This window comes from Echinococcus granulosus (assembly GCF_000524195.1).
Source record: "Echinococcus granulosus chromosome Unknown EG_S00003, whole genome shotgun sequence".
In the NCBI taxonomy this organism is placed as follows: domain Eukaryota; kingdom Metazoa; phylum Platyhelminthes; class Cestoda; order Cyclophyllidea; family Taeniidae; genus Echinococcus; species Echinococcus granulosus.
Window position 1 is genome coordinate 222,862 of NW_020170383.1, and position 16,448 is coordinate 239,309.

The 16,448-nt window shown below is 42.1% G+C and overlaps 1 protein-coding gene across 1 annotated transcript; it reads right to left on the reverse strand. All coding sequences in view use genetic code 11, as the record gives it.

The window, feature by feature from the left end:
* Positions 1-73: 73 nt before the first annotated feature.
* Positions 74-14,352, reverse strand: EGR_00706 (hypothetical protein; the record flags this gene model as incomplete). Its single annotated transcript, XM_024489955.1, has 19 exons — positions 74-234; positions 306-407; positions 581-720; positions 913-964; positions 1,206-1,312; positions 2,027-2,108; positions 2,295-2,377; positions 3,314-3,422; positions 3,669-3,724; positions 3,878-3,905; positions 5,013-5,056; positions 5,360-5,954; positions 6,041-6,105; positions 8,499-8,667; positions 9,407-9,564; positions 10,077-10,243; positions 11,389-11,446; positions 13,674-13,736; positions 14,297-14,352. 19 exons carry the CDS (start codon positions 14,350-14,352, stop codon positions 74-76), a joined length of 2,295 nt encoding a protein of 764 aa, XP_024355358.1.
* Positions 14,353-16,448: the final 2,096 nt, after the last annotated feature.

Genomic DNA, 16,448 nt, shown 5'->3' on the forward strand with positions numbered 1-16,448 from the left:
ACACCTCTTAGGTATTCTATGCCTGTTGAAAACAAAAGTGTCTTTCTACTTAATCTAACCTGCAAACACTCATTTATATGTGTCGGTGGGCAATTTTCGTAATGCTTGGATAGTTTTTAGCTCTGTGTGTGGTTACACAGGCATCTAGGTCTCCGGGGATGGTACCGCCTCTTCCGGTGGCATGATCGCCGGACCACATCGAAGGCTTCTCGGCTCTCATCTCTTCCATCATCACTACTATGACTTCTTTCGACTTCACGAAAAGGCTCGGAGCGGAGTGCTACACTTCTAACATTGACACTCACTTCTTTTGCCTGCTCTTTCGTCCTGCCCCAACAGTGGTTCATTTTGCGGTTTTTTCTCTTGTCGCTGATGTTGGTGTTGTTGCTGCTGCTGTTGTTCTTCCTCTGTCAAAGCATTTGAGATAAAATTGGTCATTTTGAAGGCATCACTGTCAAATGCTATCAAGTGTCGAAAATGTTAAATCACTGTAGAATTAACGTATACGTTCGACAGCAACTCTGATGGGCTCTGCTCCATCCTTGGATGTAGCAAGTGAAACATCAGTACTTGTAAGTACCTGCAGAATCATCCAAATCAAGGGTTGGCATAGGCTCCCTGGTAAATAATTCCCTTACTCTCTGCCATAGCGTCTTCGAGGATCTGCTTTGGCTAGAAGAAATGTCTGGTAATGAATGGTGAGACGTGATTTTGGTGTTGCTACTGCAAGAGAAGGAAAAAGGAAAACTGCTACAAAGTTTGTATTGAGAATGGCTTAGAAAGTCATCAGTTCTGTGGTTCTTTGTTTTATTTTTCTCCTCCCACCTCATATCAAGGTTCTTTGTAAATGTCTAGAAACTTCTTCGATAACAAAGCAATTACCTATTTCCAAATGACAAAATTGGAACCCACCTTCCGTCTACTGCCTGCGAAAGATCTCCTTCACTCTTTGAAGCCTGCAAATCTGTCAAACGAACAAAGCCAATGCAATGACTGCACTGAAGTGGCAACAAACGTCATTTAGGGTGTCACTCCCTAAAATACACTGCACCTCCGGTAGGCACAAATTAACAAGATCATTTCATTTGATTCTTTCCAATGAGCCCCCGCACAAAGTTCATTGCATGCAGAAAACCTGCTGTTTTATTCACTTCGACACTTTTATCCCCTTTTTAATATTGAGTAGACCTAACTAACAAACTTACTTGGTCTACGATGTCTTCTAAACCAACTCATTTGATACCAGCGAGATTTCCTACTTGTGCGTTCTTCCGCCTTTTTATAACGAGTCGATTGTGGCTGATGGTCTTTTCTGAAAAAGAGTACATTCTTAGCCTAAAACAACTGCTTTTTAACATCGCGCCGATTATCAAGTTCAAGAGGGGTGTATGCGACAGTTTGAAGCACCTTCACCAGCAGTTATCCTTAACACGTCAGAATTTATCATCGCTACCATTCCGTAATGATGAAGGTTGCCTTTCATTACAATGTGTATCAATTTCTGGCTGACATTTCAAGGTGGTCATTCGTACACAACAGAAAGGCGGACGTCTTGAGAAGTGATACGTTGATAAGCTGTCACTGATCAGTTCGACTGAATCAAATGGCTCGTCAATGCTAAACAAATGCAATCAACCACAAATTTAGGGAATTCTACATCCCTCTGCCTGTTTTAGACTCAACCCGTCTAGATGAGTGCAAATACTTAGCAAAAAGTGTTAAAAACCCCACGTCACATATTTGTGACGACAGTTCATTTACGAAAACAGGCACATCACGCATGCCTGATGCTGATAAGCAATGTGTAGGCACTGCATTTGAGTCGAAAAATTCACTCCAGGAAATAAGGCATTCCTTACTGAAATCAGGTTACATCAGTCAGAAGACTCAACTTATTCATGAACACTTTAACTAATGATCTCCAAATTCTACGCAAAGAACTCTTCCCCAACACACTTCGAAGACTATTCCACTCCATTGTTTACTGCAGTTTGATTCGCTACTGGTTATTGATAACGTCATCTACCTCATGTTGTGCTGCGCATTCTTTTCCCTGTCTTCTTCCTCAGCAGCTGCTAGACCCGAATTGGACAATTGAGAGGACGCCACTAAAACATGTGCCAAAGAAATCTCAAAATAAGGCATTGTGATTTAAACATAACACAGATTGATGTGCAAGCATCAAAACGGCTTGCTTCTTTTTGTCGAGAATATGCCGTAGAGAAATTGGATTCTTGTAGTGTGGCAAATGTGCTGCTGGGTTTGGAAATAATGCAAAAGCGATGCAGACATACCACCTCCTGGCTTAGCCTTTTGTTGTCTTGGTGAAGCAGTCGGTTTGGATTGAGCATCTGATTGCGACTTTGCCGCATTGTCCCTAAAACCCAACATATTAAATAAGCTTTTCCCATTTTTTCTCACCACCGAACACAATAACTCCAAAATTACTGGCCAGAATAACTTGCCTATGTCTGTTTTTATGGCTCATGCATTTAGAATGTAGGAAGACAAACTAGCACATTTTGCCATCTAAATCCACACATCTGTGCTTCACAAGTAGCTATGTCTAGAGTGTTAGACGCTTTTTAGAAATGTGCACCTAACAGTGAAGTAATGAAGGAATGTGTTTGACTGGCGCATCTTCATCTTGCACAAAAAGCTCACTCGCACTGCTGCGCAGGCATGGCGTATTCACCGAAGGCCTTGTTTGCCGCAGTACTCTCCGATTCGGGACTTGCCTTTCCTCCCATCGACGTGTTCGAGGCGTTCGTGTTGGCGAATATGGTGGATGAGTTAGAGTGGGGGGGTGATCTCCTGTTTTTCCTCGAAGTGTGTTTTACAGGATCATTGAGAGGATGTGCGGATGTGCACTGAGCAGTTGGCACTCATTAATTCGACCAAAATTTTAAACGCATTTAAGTATCAAAAATTGTTGACAACCTCATGCCTCGGTTTCTTGTGTCCCTCCGCTTGTGTGAAGCTCAATGCTTCTGCTTGGGTGCAACTCATTATCATAATGTGGTAAACAAATCACGTCACATATTTGTGCCATTAGTGGATAGCACGTATATCTGATGCTGGTGGGGAACATGTAACAGTCATTGTTAAGTCGGCAACTGCGCCTCAACACATATCTAGGTCCTTGCTCATAGCATGCAAGATCAGCCAGAAGATCCAGCACTCCTCCCAACCTACTAATAACTGATCGCCAAACCTCCTACGAAGGGCTCTTTTCCCAATGCACTTTCAACGCTATTCTGCTCAAGTTGTACTGCAGTTTACATTACCACTATTTACGAGTAACGTCAACTACCCGGTATTTTGCTGTGCCTTCTTCTTCTTCTTCTCATCCTCCTCCTCAGCATCTGCTCCACCCGCAGTCGGCAATTCAGATGGACCCACGGAGACGAGTACTTCTGAATCTATTAAAATGGAGTTTTGCGGTGATAACCCTAAGAAAGCTGTGCAGGTATAACTAAACGGCAGGCTTTCGCTTGTGGATAAAATGTGGTGGAAAGTTGTGAGACGATAGTGAAGCCTTCTCATTGTATCCTAACTTCATCTCTCAAAGCTTTCACTGAACCCCTGTCAGACAGCACGTTGCAATTTTACAATGTGGCATAGGTACTGCGGAGGTAAGAAATAACGCAACAATAATGTGGACATACCTCTTCCATTCTGGGCATTGTTTGGTCCTTGTGGTACAGAGGGTTGGCTATCCATACTAGTGGTAAAAAAGCAGACAGAAATTTTAAGCCCTGAACATTTAAATAGGTTGCTTTCTTGTTCTTCTTTGACGTTCAGTGTTAAATTAGTCGTCAATAAAGTCGATTTGCAAAAAAAGCGCAGTGACCACGTATCGCATTGCGGAACGTACGTTCTAGCACAAGTGGAGGCCGGAAGATCTGCAAGTGAATAGGCACTCATTTAATCACGCCACATTTACATCTTCCAGAGCTAACCACATTCAGCATAAAGTGTGATGGTGACAAGCCTAAGAGGATTTATTCCCTTCTGGAACAACACAGGCACGTTGTTCACTTCAGCTGGCTAAAAGATGCCATCATTATGTAACGCCAAATCGGAGCCTTGCTTAATACTTCCATGTATTGTTGTTTCAAGACAGTGGTAGAAAATAAACTTCAAGCACTTATCGAAGAGGCTTTCCATGCCAGCGCGGAGGCTTAATTCCACACATTCACGGATTGATGCGATTGCAGCAGCCAATTGCAGGTGTGCATTATAGCTGGTGGCAGAAGCACCTGTCATGGACCGCATCAGCCACCTTAAGGCAAGATGGCATATTTGGTGGAGAAGCAGCCATTGTGTAAGCTAAGTCGAGTATTTCATGGACGCTCACAGGGTATCTTAGGCAGAGTAAGGTGTAAACCTCCATCTGCCTGCCTGTCTGTCAGTGACAACCTCCGTCGTGGCAACTAAACTCGCATTCCGATGCTACTGGCCTATTGGCATTGTGGTAATCATCTGCCGCACAAATCACCTACGTCTGGGTCCCTAAATCAAACAGTGGGACATCATACGGCAAAAATCACACAAGAAACAAATCCTTCTATCGTCACTGTGGGCCCAGGAGCTCACAAGAATTTTCAATCCCGAAATGCAACTGAACGCTGGGTGTCTCAGGACGATTTAGCTGTATCGACAAATTTTGCTGTGCTGGCGATGCGCAGACATCGGCAAGAGGCTGAGATGAGCGTACACACGTTGTCCCATCGGTTTGGAGAAAAATAAATGCCCTTTGTGCTCACTACGATTGGGCGTTTCGCTTAATATTGATAAAGTTTGGGTTTCATTTGAAAGCACTTTTAAATACGCATGACAGAAAATTCAGGACACTTTTTGCCATCCCTTCCCTACTCCCTTGAAGGTCATATTTGACAAGGTAGTGCAGATAAATCAACCACCATGTGTATTTAAACTACACTAAAGTCTTCAACTTAGACACTCCAAGTGACAAAATATTCCCGCCTCCTGGGAATGTCTTTCCTTACTTTGGTACTCACATGCATCTGATTGCCGCTTTGCCACGTTGTCCCTAAAATTCAAAATATTCGAGAGAGTTCTTCCCACTTTGTCTTACCACCCAACACAACAACTCCAAAATGACAAGCCCGAATGACTTACGTACCTCTGTTTGCATGGCTCATGCATTTAGAATGTGGGAAGACAAACCAGAACATTTTGCCATCTAAATCCACACATCTGTGCTTCACAAGTAGCTCTGTCTACTGTGCTGAACGAAAGCTCAAGTAACGGTATTTGGAAATGTGCACCTGACAGTGAAGCACTGAAGGAATGTGTTTGACTGGCACATTTTCATCTTGCACGACAAACTCACTCGCACTGCTCCACAGGCATGACGTATTCACCGAAGGCCTTGTTTACCGCAGTACTTTCCGGTTTGGGACTTGCCTTTCCTCCCATCGACGTGTCCGAGCAGTTCGTGTCGGCCAATATGGTGGATGAGTTCAAGTGTGGAGATGATCTCCTGTTTTTGCTTGAAGTGCGTTTACCATTACTTTCCCTTTTATGGCTATGAGATTTTAAATGTAATTTCGTGGATTTTGAAGAGGTGTTGGTTTTATTTTCTTTATCTGCAGATTCCGCACCCAATCTGGGGGACGGCGATTCCTTTTTACTTTCTTCTGTCGTCTGTTTATTATTTTGACAGTTAGGTGCCGCGACTGATACATTGGGCCCTATAAAACCATCTTCTGAGGAATTGGGAAGATTAGAGCATTCGCACTGAGATTGCTCTTGCCTTTCCTTCTTCTCTGAAGAGATATCCTTTCTCTGCTCCTTGTGTAGGTGGGCTCCATTCTTCACCGTTTCCGTTGGTGTTGAAGGCTTTTGACTTGGAAAAGCCTTATCATTGTTTGGACCTTCAGTTGAAGTATCTGGTGGTTGCTTTTTGAACTCTGTGACTTGATATTCTAAGAAGATGAATAGAAGTTGCCAACAGTCAAATCTATTTTTTGCTGTACCTTAGACCTTACGGCAATTAATGATAAAAACTCACCTTTGTACAGTAACAAGCCTGTGCTTCTTCTTTCGTCTGACACGTTGCCGTGTTCTTGCCTATTACTTTAAAATAATTAAAGATATTTAGTGCACTTTTGTTCCTACAGAAAGGATATGATCTGTGCTATAAATGCAATACCAATTCCTCTAAGCCTTAGTTTTAAATGAAGACTCCACTTCCCTAACGGCATCAAAAGAAAAATAGTTTAGTATTTTGCTCCCTTTTGTCCCAATTTCTTATTGAATCCGTTAAAATCTTATTTTTTGGAATTCTCTGCATACTTATTGAAAGAAATACTCTTGTGTGTTATTATGGGTTATAATTAAGTGAACTGCAAAACAGATTTCATTTCTTATTTAGCCTTGATATGAAGTTACTCTAGTAGTTGGAGTCAATCATTTGCCAATTGCGGCATCTTCGAGGTTGTGTGGACCGTTTCGAATCCGGTCTCACGCCACCTCATATTTGCTCGACTTGTGGGAGGTGGTATATTATAGACTCTTTGGCAATGTTTAGGGGAAAATGTGACTCATCAGAGTTGGAGTGACATTACATGCTTTTGCCTCGTTGGTGAGTATTCCTTCAGAGTCGGCAAGAGGTCCCTTAATATGTAGCGATCTTCAGCATTGGAATGAAGAGGCAACTGTGATGGATACGGATGGGTATGTAGCTCAGCAAGAGAAAGTTAGGCAGATGCTAAATCATCTGCACATCGTCATTTCCATTTCTGCTTTGTGTGGTGAAAGCATGGGTTTATGCTGCGAAATGAGTGATTTGTGGAAACCACTCCGTTTATGATTTCATGCTGTCTGATTTGACAACTGCCTGTCATCAAGACCACTTGGGGGGAAGTATTTGTAGACTTCACGGAGGGGAACTTTGGTATAGTGATATGATGGAGGGAATGAGCTTGTTTTCAATCTTTAACAAGGGAGCTAAGCGTGGCGCCGATTAAAGATGGGTAAATACTAACTTTCTGGGGTTATTCGTATCATTGACCCTTTTGGTTAATGTTCGGAACGTGAAGGTGAGTGAGTTAAGGAGTCTGTATAAAGGTGCTTCAGGCTTGTGTGGGTGTGAATGAAGCCCAGAGGCACGGAACGATGTGATTGTCTCGTCTCTGCGTCTACAATGCTCAGGTTGTTTTGCTAAAAGGACAAATATTTTGGTGTAAATTGACCTTGGGGAGTTAAATGCTTTGGGAATAAGTGCGATATCTTTGTGTCCTCAATCTTTGTCTTTATGAGAGCAAACTTTTCTTGGTGCAGTAGTTGGTACTAGTACGAAGAAAAGGGGGAGATAGAAAGCACTAAGATCTGTGAAAAATTGTTGTACGCCATGGAGACAAATAAACACTGTGAATTGGAAGCGCATGGAATGTAGCAGCAATTATTTGTTCAACTCTGCGTTTTGATTATGCGGGTACTCAAGGTTCGGCTATTGTAACCACTCCAGACGGCATGGTTGACGGGTCATATTACTATCCCACAGTCCTTCTGTACGTCGGCAATACACGTTCTGCCCTTCTGTTATGACTTCTTCCGTCTTTATGATGTCACGAGTTTAATGAACCCTAGCAACTTTTGGTACAGGAAAGTAGTTCTGTACACATGTCTACGAAAGTAAACCATTGGAAGTAAACATCGATGCTTTAATTGCATAAGTCCTCTAATAAAACAATTTCTTGAATGAAAGAAAAGCGAGTGATGGAAGATTTATGACACAGTGGGCTTGGAAGACACGGTTTGTGAAATACGCCCTCCTACGTAATTTTGAGGATTAGGCGTATGGTGCACGTGCATGCCTCAGAGTCCCGCAACTCCATTGACCACTTATGAATAAGAGGAGGATGCATTTGGCTACTCGTGTGGCCAGCGTTTACATTCACGGTTCCACCTAAGGTAAGGTATGGGAATTGTTACTTTCATCTAAATGACTACCACCGCAGGTACCCACAGCAATTAGATTACCATATTTGGTAGGGTGTTGAGAGGGCAATCAGGGCTACCTTACCCCCCGATACTAGGGCCTCTTTCAATTTCTAAGTCGCTAAGCTGTGTCGTATTCCAGTCCGTCGTCATAGATGCGTGATAGCTGGGTTTGCATCAAATCATGCCGCAAACAGGCTAAGTAAAGTTTGCCTAGCAGCATAGATGTCGGCGCCGTTTGGCTGTTGGGTAGCAGTTGAATTGGTTACCAGTGTTACTTAAGAATGATGTCATATTAGAACAAGATGATATTAGAGAGGTAACGGTCGATCCATCTCGAAAACTGCGGCAGTGAACGTGTCACTAATACTGTATCCATCAGCAGGGAAGAGCACTTGAAATGCCCTCATGGCCGTATTGAGTAGGCATGTGAGCACGGTGGTTGAGGCTTATGGTAGCTTTTTCGAATAATTTGCCTAGGTATAGTAGCTGAGTATAGCGCACAATGGATTTTTGTCAAACAATACCCTTTTCTTCCGTCCCCGTAAGCGTTGCCTAATGATATGCTTCTCATGTAATGCGAAGGTCGGTCTGGAGTAATTGGTTTGGGTTTGTCTGAAGCAGGCGCAATTTCGCTCTTTGAAGTCCTTTCCTCAGGTCCTTTGGTTATCTCCTTCGGTCTCGTTGGTGGTACTCCTAAATAAAATAAGAAAATTAAGGGGTAGCTAAAGTTATGGCTTGAAAACATGCATTAAAACACCTGACAAAGCTAGGTCTCTTTTGGGCTGCCATCTTCGGCACAAAGCAGAGATGTTAGTAAAGCTACTTATCTTTCCACTTTGTTCTCTAAACAGGTGATCCTTATGTCCTCCAACAACTGTTTCATCATGTCACATTTTTATCCTTTGTTATCAAAAAGATCACCTGAGTTCTCTTTAATTGCCGCCATTGTCAGCAAAATTGGCTCTGAGCACATGAGCCCGTATTCCGATCTCACCACTCATATGGATGCGTGAGGTTCGACTGCCAACACGACTGCAGTCTTCCACAGATCAAAAGGATTTACTTGGCAGTCCACTTGTATGCTTGCAAGAGCTTTTGACAATCGCCCTCGACTTATGCTTTTTGAGAGGTGGCACTCACCTCGGTGACCTTTGGAACTGCAAACCCTCGAACACCTCAGTAGGATGGATTGCTCCATTTTATTCATCATTAGTCCAAGCAAGATAACCTATTCTTTTGTAAAATTGCATACTTTTCATTAAAATTCCAAAATTATGCTTATTATTAAATTATTTTCTTGTGCAGCTGTGTGAGGCAAGTAAAAGCAATTTGCAGTAATTTGGATAGGTCGATAATCACATTTCTGTTTGAACAAACCCTAACGCGTCCACTAGTTACTTCTTTCAGGCGGAAAATTGTTAGCTCTTCTTACCATTTTGATTGCCTGGTGCCTTGTTTTCTGCCTCAGGGGCTGGATTTTTCCGGGATTTTAAAATAACGCCTCCCGTCGGTATCACGGGCAGAGCGATGCCATTCGTGGGTCTGACGGGAAGGACGGTTCGTTTATCTTCTTCCCCTTCTTCCCGGCAGCTACAAAAGTACTTATTTCGTGACAAATGCTATTAAAATTCGAGTATCAACCACGGACAATTAATACCTAGTTGGTTGGAATCTAGGCAGTTCCATAAATGAAGCTTCCTTTGTCGTGAGGACCAACTGGAGATCTAGCCGTGGAATCGGATAAAGTATGCATTACACAATTTATGCTAGTTTGAGTTCTGACAATGAATCAGTAGGTCGAAAAGTACATTTGATAGCTCATTTATGGTCATTTATGGCTTAAACGTGACGATATTTGTCAATCAAATTTTTCCTTATTAATGAAAAGCCAAATATCCCTTCTAAAGAGCCAATCAACTTCCCTCTGCATGTTGATTGGGTCCTTGAAGCCGCCCTCTCAATGGTGATTGGACGGGTTCAAGAATGTAAGTGAACTTCCTACGTTACCATTGGTCCTCATTTAGGCCTTAGGTTAAATAGCCTTGATTATCCTATCTACTTAAAACAGCAGGCTGAAACGTAGTTAGACTAAATCATTTTACCTCAAATGGTCTTCTGAGTAGGAAATCTCTTGAGGTCGGGTGAATAAATCCTCACTAGTCACTGGCTGATGGCTAACTTTCTCACCCTCAAGCAGGATTACAGTGTGTGCTTGGTGAGTTCTTCGTCTCTTCGGTCGATCAAAGCCCAATTGCGGCAAAGTGGAGTCCTTTTGGGAGAAAGTGAGCATAAAAATAGGGTTTGAAAGTGATTTTTGTCTGCATTTTACTTGGGACACTAAAATAACTCGTTACGACTGATATCGTTTCAGTCCTCGAGAATGATTTTGTAGGAGTCTTTTTATTAAAAAAAAAATAAAGAGCCTAGTTGCATCAATGCAGATGATAATCACTTCGGAGATATGTAATATGAGATGAGCCGGTAACTACCCAGCAGTCATGCCTTTTGAAGTAGCGGCCCCATTATGCTCAGATAAGGAGTGGTGAATTTGTGAATTAGAATAGCCTTTGGTTGTCGTCGTTATACGTGGAGTAGAGAGACGTAGTAATATCTGCTTATATTGGGTGCTTAATTTCTTGTGGACTTTCCAGGCTTCGCCCTTCCACTCCACATGGGTGTGGGGATCTTCCGGTCTCGTCTAAATGTCTTCCAACGGCGTGTTTTCTAACGACTCTGGGAAATCCTTGAGGCGGTACAGAGCTATGTGCGTGTTACCCACACGTTTTAAAATGTTTTAAAATGTTTTGAAATGAGTTCTGGAGGAAATTCTTACACTGCCTGGGGGAGGAGGAGCGAACACACCATTCACTTGGTCAATACGCAAAGAGAAGGCTACAGGAGGGACTACCCCATTCTCCAAACTGTTTTGCCACTAAGCTGTCACGTGAACAAATCCAAAAGAGACAGCTAAAAAGCATTTGAGATAGGGGTCTTTTGTTGGTTCCTATAAAAGTGAGGTTAGGTATCAGTTGAATGTTAACGCTGGTGTATTTATTGGTATAAGCTGACAAATTGTGAGGGCGATTTATCCGACGAATAAGCTACTCAAAGAGGCTGTCTGCAGTTGGTTAATCTTATTATAGAAAGCACACGAAGTTATTAGGGTGCCTCATGCAATCATAGGGTGGGACCACAGACCTCCTCAAGTGCTGCGAATAGGGGCTGGTACATAAAATTTGCTCGTTGCGAAGGAATGTTTGATCACCTAGTAGTTACTCAGCCCTCCTGTACGGTTATACAGAATTAACACTTTGTATTCTAGTGTCCCATAAGGTCCTGGGAGACCTTTCGCAGCATAAAGAAAACACGAATTTGAAGCAAAAAAAGCTTTTACATATTTATGAATAAACTCACACCACCCTCCTTCAAAACCGGGGAATCGTGAAGGCCAGCAGTAGTCATATTACCGTGGCTAAAAATGCATAAAAGGGGAACCAACTTTACCTCAAAGGCATAACACAATGAGTGGCAAGGATGGGACAGAGGGGTCAGATCGAGGTAAATGGGTTTACTGGGCGTCAACACAACCCGTACCTATCCCTCACATTTTTGCTTAGAATGCTCTCTTAAACGATTCATCGCTGCACTGCGGAAAAAAAAAACATTTTTTTATATGCCTTGGTCTGTCGGAGAAGTGTATGTCATTGGCATCTGCAATGTTGAAAAGCGCGACGATGCCCACAATCACCTTCTCACCAGAACACGAAATGGATTGTTAATTTGTGCCAAGGGCGATGTTCGCTTACAAGCCGCAACTAACATGGTCGGTCAGAATCACCGCCAAAGGTACGACTTCAAGCTCTTAGCCAAGCCGGATGGCAGCCTGAACCGCCTACTAGAAGGAAGTCATTTCAAATCTCAACTTGTGACTGATACTGTGTGTGTGGAAATTTGTTAAAACGAGAGAATGTGTGCACTGGAAATAGTAAGAGCTACTTAAACAGAACATAATAGCAAGGTTTAGCACTCCCGTTTGCATTGTAGTATGGGACTGTGGCGAGCCTTTCGAATGCCATTCGTTCATTAATATCCTCTGACTGTGGGCTTGCGGGGCATACAATTCTTGGTTGTATCACTATGCCTTAATTAAGGGTTTTTACTCTCTGCCGTCTATCCAAATGTGTTTTTTAACCGTTAAAACACATTATAGTTCCCCCAACTCTCGCACTGAAAACGATGAAAACAAGACTTAGCGCATGTTACTTCTTCACTTGTACTTTGTATTTTGGAAGGCTACCACAACAAAAATGTTTTCTTGTATATTGAAATAGGGCTTGGAGAGGACAGAATCACAGGGTTAATCAGTACTTCTTTAATCAGCACACCTCCGAGTGGAGTAAATTATAAATAATCACGGTGGTCTTAAGCTATGTGCTGTACTGTGTAGTTGGCTCGCAATTTTGCGCATATTAGCATCCTACATCTCGCTTTTTTACCAATCACCCCTCTAGCCTTAATTCAGCCTTAGGATGTGTACTTGGAAACAGAAATACGCTTGTAGTAGTATCGCCTTTTCACAGTGACAAAGTTCATTTTAGTTCATTCGGCTGATGGGCGAAAACAAACCATGTACGCATTCATCTTTCAAACTACGCTTGAAAAAGAAATTGGTGTGAACTACCAATTTTTCCAATTCATGTGAAAAGTGAGGTAGATTGTGTGCGCATGGAGAGAAAGCAGACTTGCACCTTAGTTCCCTAACCAACACCCCAATTCCATAAGTGGCTATGGGATGCTGACTCATTCACGAGGTCATAATATCCGATTAGTCTCGGAGTTACGCAGTATTGAGATACTCTCTGGTGTTGCGGTGAAGGACCATTGGAAAGAGTTTGACAAGACACAAGTGCTTGAGGCCTCCGCCAGTAGCCACTTCGTGGTCTCCTATCATAAGTTCTATTGCATCATCAAGAGGCCACTCTGTGCAATTTCTTTTTGCAAAAATAGGCCCCCACTGTGGTAACTGCACTTTGATGGCACAACCCGCCTTCAAATTGCACCAAGTACACTGAGAGTGATTCAAAGAAATCGACCCAAGGTCACATGTCTCCTTGCATCTGTTAGACTGAGGCAAGTGTTATGTATAGGGAGCAAAAATCGCATCATTTTTGCTACTTAGATCAAATGAAAAAAAGCATTAAGAAATTCGATTGCTTTAACTGTATCAAAATCGAGTTTTGAAAAGGGAAGAAAATCGCCAACTGTGTAATTTAAATTGCTTAATTCATTGCTTCTTAAATCATTATATTAGGAAGGGAAAGTTCAAACGCATTGGAAAGCTGGATGAAATGCTCAGCATGATGAATGTGAAAAGGTAGTGTATTGGCCTACTTGTTTGTAACCGAACTTTTTGCACCTAAGTAAACTATTAAATCGGGTCCGTTTCAGACTCGTAAGTCTTGCCAAATTGTAGGGGTATTTTGATCCATCTTAAAAATGATGCAAGTTTATGCATTCAAACAGTTGTTTGTGAATTTGTTTCACTTGTGCCTCTCACAGACTTCCAATCACTTGGTCCGCCTACATGAGCTGACGCTAGAAACACGACTGCACAAAAGTATTTTACACCATAAATGGATAAAAAAACAGAACAAAGTCTCACCACGTAAGAATCGTTTTGTCTGGGGAGATGGACTTACATGATGTTGCGGTTTGCAGTTGTGGGTGTGCTGATGCGGCTCCAAATTTTGGAGAGACCTACGCTACTGTGAAGGCGAGAAGAGAGATCATGGAACCACAACAACGCGAGCACCAGCGTGCATCAATAGGGCGCGTTGATAGGCTGGTCGAGGCAGGTTAGAGCTTGTAAACCACCGACAATTTTCAAGTGAATCTTTCGGTAGGGCGAGCGTCTTTATTACTCTGAGTCTGTGTTTCCATTGATTTGATTTAATTACTACTTATCTCATTGTGACGAGATTGGGGGTATGACTACCGTACATGAGAGTTAAGCTTGGGTTGGTCATAGATGCGTGAACATGTGGAGCACATTCGAATCAGGTACTAGTCAAATCATCAAGTGTCTCGAAGTCATCTTAACAGAATTTGTGGTGAATGTAGAAGACTGGAAAAGTGATTCCAATGAGCAAGATGGAAATTTTGGCGTGATAAGTAGTGGCTGCACAGTCAGCATTCCATCTGTCACCTTCTGGATCTCAGTTTCTTGAGTAGCTTTTTCATTACCTCTTCTTTGACTTAATTTACAATCGCTTGGGTATCTGTTGTAGCTATATTTTGGCATGAATGTGTTGAGTACACTCACATGGAACGACAGTAGCTGCCTCCGCCATGGTTCTGAGGATAAAGAATTGTCCACATCCATGCGCCCAGTCTAGTTCACGTCTTTGATTTGTGCCTTTCTGGGTCCGTAAACTTAAAAATATTTTATTTTCCTCCTATTCCAACAGATGAGTCACGCTATAACAGACCCTGGTAGTGGTTCTGAGTACATACATGGTACAAATAACCGGAATCAGCGTTTGGTGTAATTTAACGATACTCTTAACAGGCCAATGCTCACTGAATGTGATTGGGATTGGGAGAGCGGTTCAGTCGGAAACGAAAGAAAATGAATCCACTAACATCCAAAAATAAGGTCGATCCAAATTTCCCAAATAACCGCTCATTAACTTTTACTAGCTCTATGCAAAAGCCTTGATGTCCTATCTCGAGAGTCTATTGCCATACTTGTGGCAAAATGAGGTGTAGGTAATGGTGTTTCAGTACTTCAATTCAAATAAATTGTGCAGGGTATTTTTATTCGCCTTCAGCCGTGCAGCTGTTGAAAAAATATGTATAGAGTTTGTACTCAGAAATGCTCCAACTTGGGTTAGTGCGTTATGCAAGGATTTCACATTTGTTTCACTTTGTATGAAGCAGCAGATCATGTGCACTTCCCCTCCCTTTAAGGCAGCGGAGGTAAAGTGTCATGCCTTTAGCCACCTGGCCCTAACGTTATTCAAATAGTAAATCCACTACCAAAATGATGGGGTTTGTTGTGATATCAAAGAAGCCCACTTCAAAAGAACAGCTGTCTGGGATTCCTTGACTGGCAGAAATTCCATGGGGAAAACGCTTTCTATGGATTGCCAAACTTCTAGCAAGTCAGAGCTGAAGGATTAAAATAACATTGCACCTAAGTTATTCCACAGCAGCCATTATTAAGAAATAGCAAATGTGCAAAAAAATAATGCTATTCTAACATCTTTTGTGGCTTAATGGAGAGTAAATCGATGCCGGTCCTCAATAAAAGAAGCAGCTTTTAAATAAAGGAATCCAGTGTTTACCGATCCACGCTTAATAACATGAGTAAAAAGATGTACGCAAAGCTAAAACATCCGATTTAGTATGTATCCCTTGATTTACATCTGTATAACATACTCGATAAACAAAAGTACTACTTTGTGCCCAAAGACGGGATCTATTAGCTATAATTACTGAAAAATAAAAAAGAAAAAGGTTCTGGTCGGATAGTTCTGAGGCTCTTTAGAAAGACTTAAGATTTAAGAGGAATATGTATTGCTGATGCACAGGATTGTAATACAATAGTTGTTTATCTCTCGGTGTTGGCGAGGAGCCACTTGTGACTTGGCCATTGTACTACGCCGGATGAGCTGGTGTTCGGGCCATGCTAGTGGCCCAAGTACCTTCTCTGTGCTAAACACATATGGTCTTTCCGAGTATTATGGCTTTTTTCGTCTTCAGGGAAGTCTCGGGGTGCTAGAGAATGGCTTTGGGGCTACTGGCATGGACCAGAGGCCTATTCTCCGGTGGAGGTAAAGTAGCGCAGCACCAAGTAGTCCGTTGTCATAACTCAAGGATGTAAACCAGTAAAAATCATAGCTCATATACCAACAAAACCTTCTACAAGTCGACTGATGAGGCTAATGTATCATTTTTGAAAGTGGAGGAGAGAAATATTTTGATGAATTATGACCCACTTACGATGGTAAAAAGGGCTGATCAGGTTTAACCAAATGATTATCAATTTAAATTCTGTCATGTTTGCTGTGGGCTTTATAAATTGCATTTTAAATTTTTTATAAGCGCGTTAAACAATCTTGCCTTAAAATCTTCTCCAAACCCAAAGCCTTATTTTTGAAATTTTAAACCCTTTTTGATCCCTAAAAAACTATTTGGAACCCCCAGCTTCCTTAAATACAATGTTGTACCACTATTATTTGTTTACATTCACAAAGTAGTGGAGGGGTAATCGCCTTATTCAGTTGTGTGGGTCGCTCTTGCGCGGCGGTTTGTTGTTGCCTTGTTGCGTGAGTTTGCGTGGACCGTTACTGTGTTCTCCTTAGGTCTGCTGCTTTCCCCTGGTTTCATACCGCACACCCTAAACTACACTGATATCGATTACAAATACGCATTTTGTCTAGTTTCATGTGATATTGCGGCAATTTGAACAC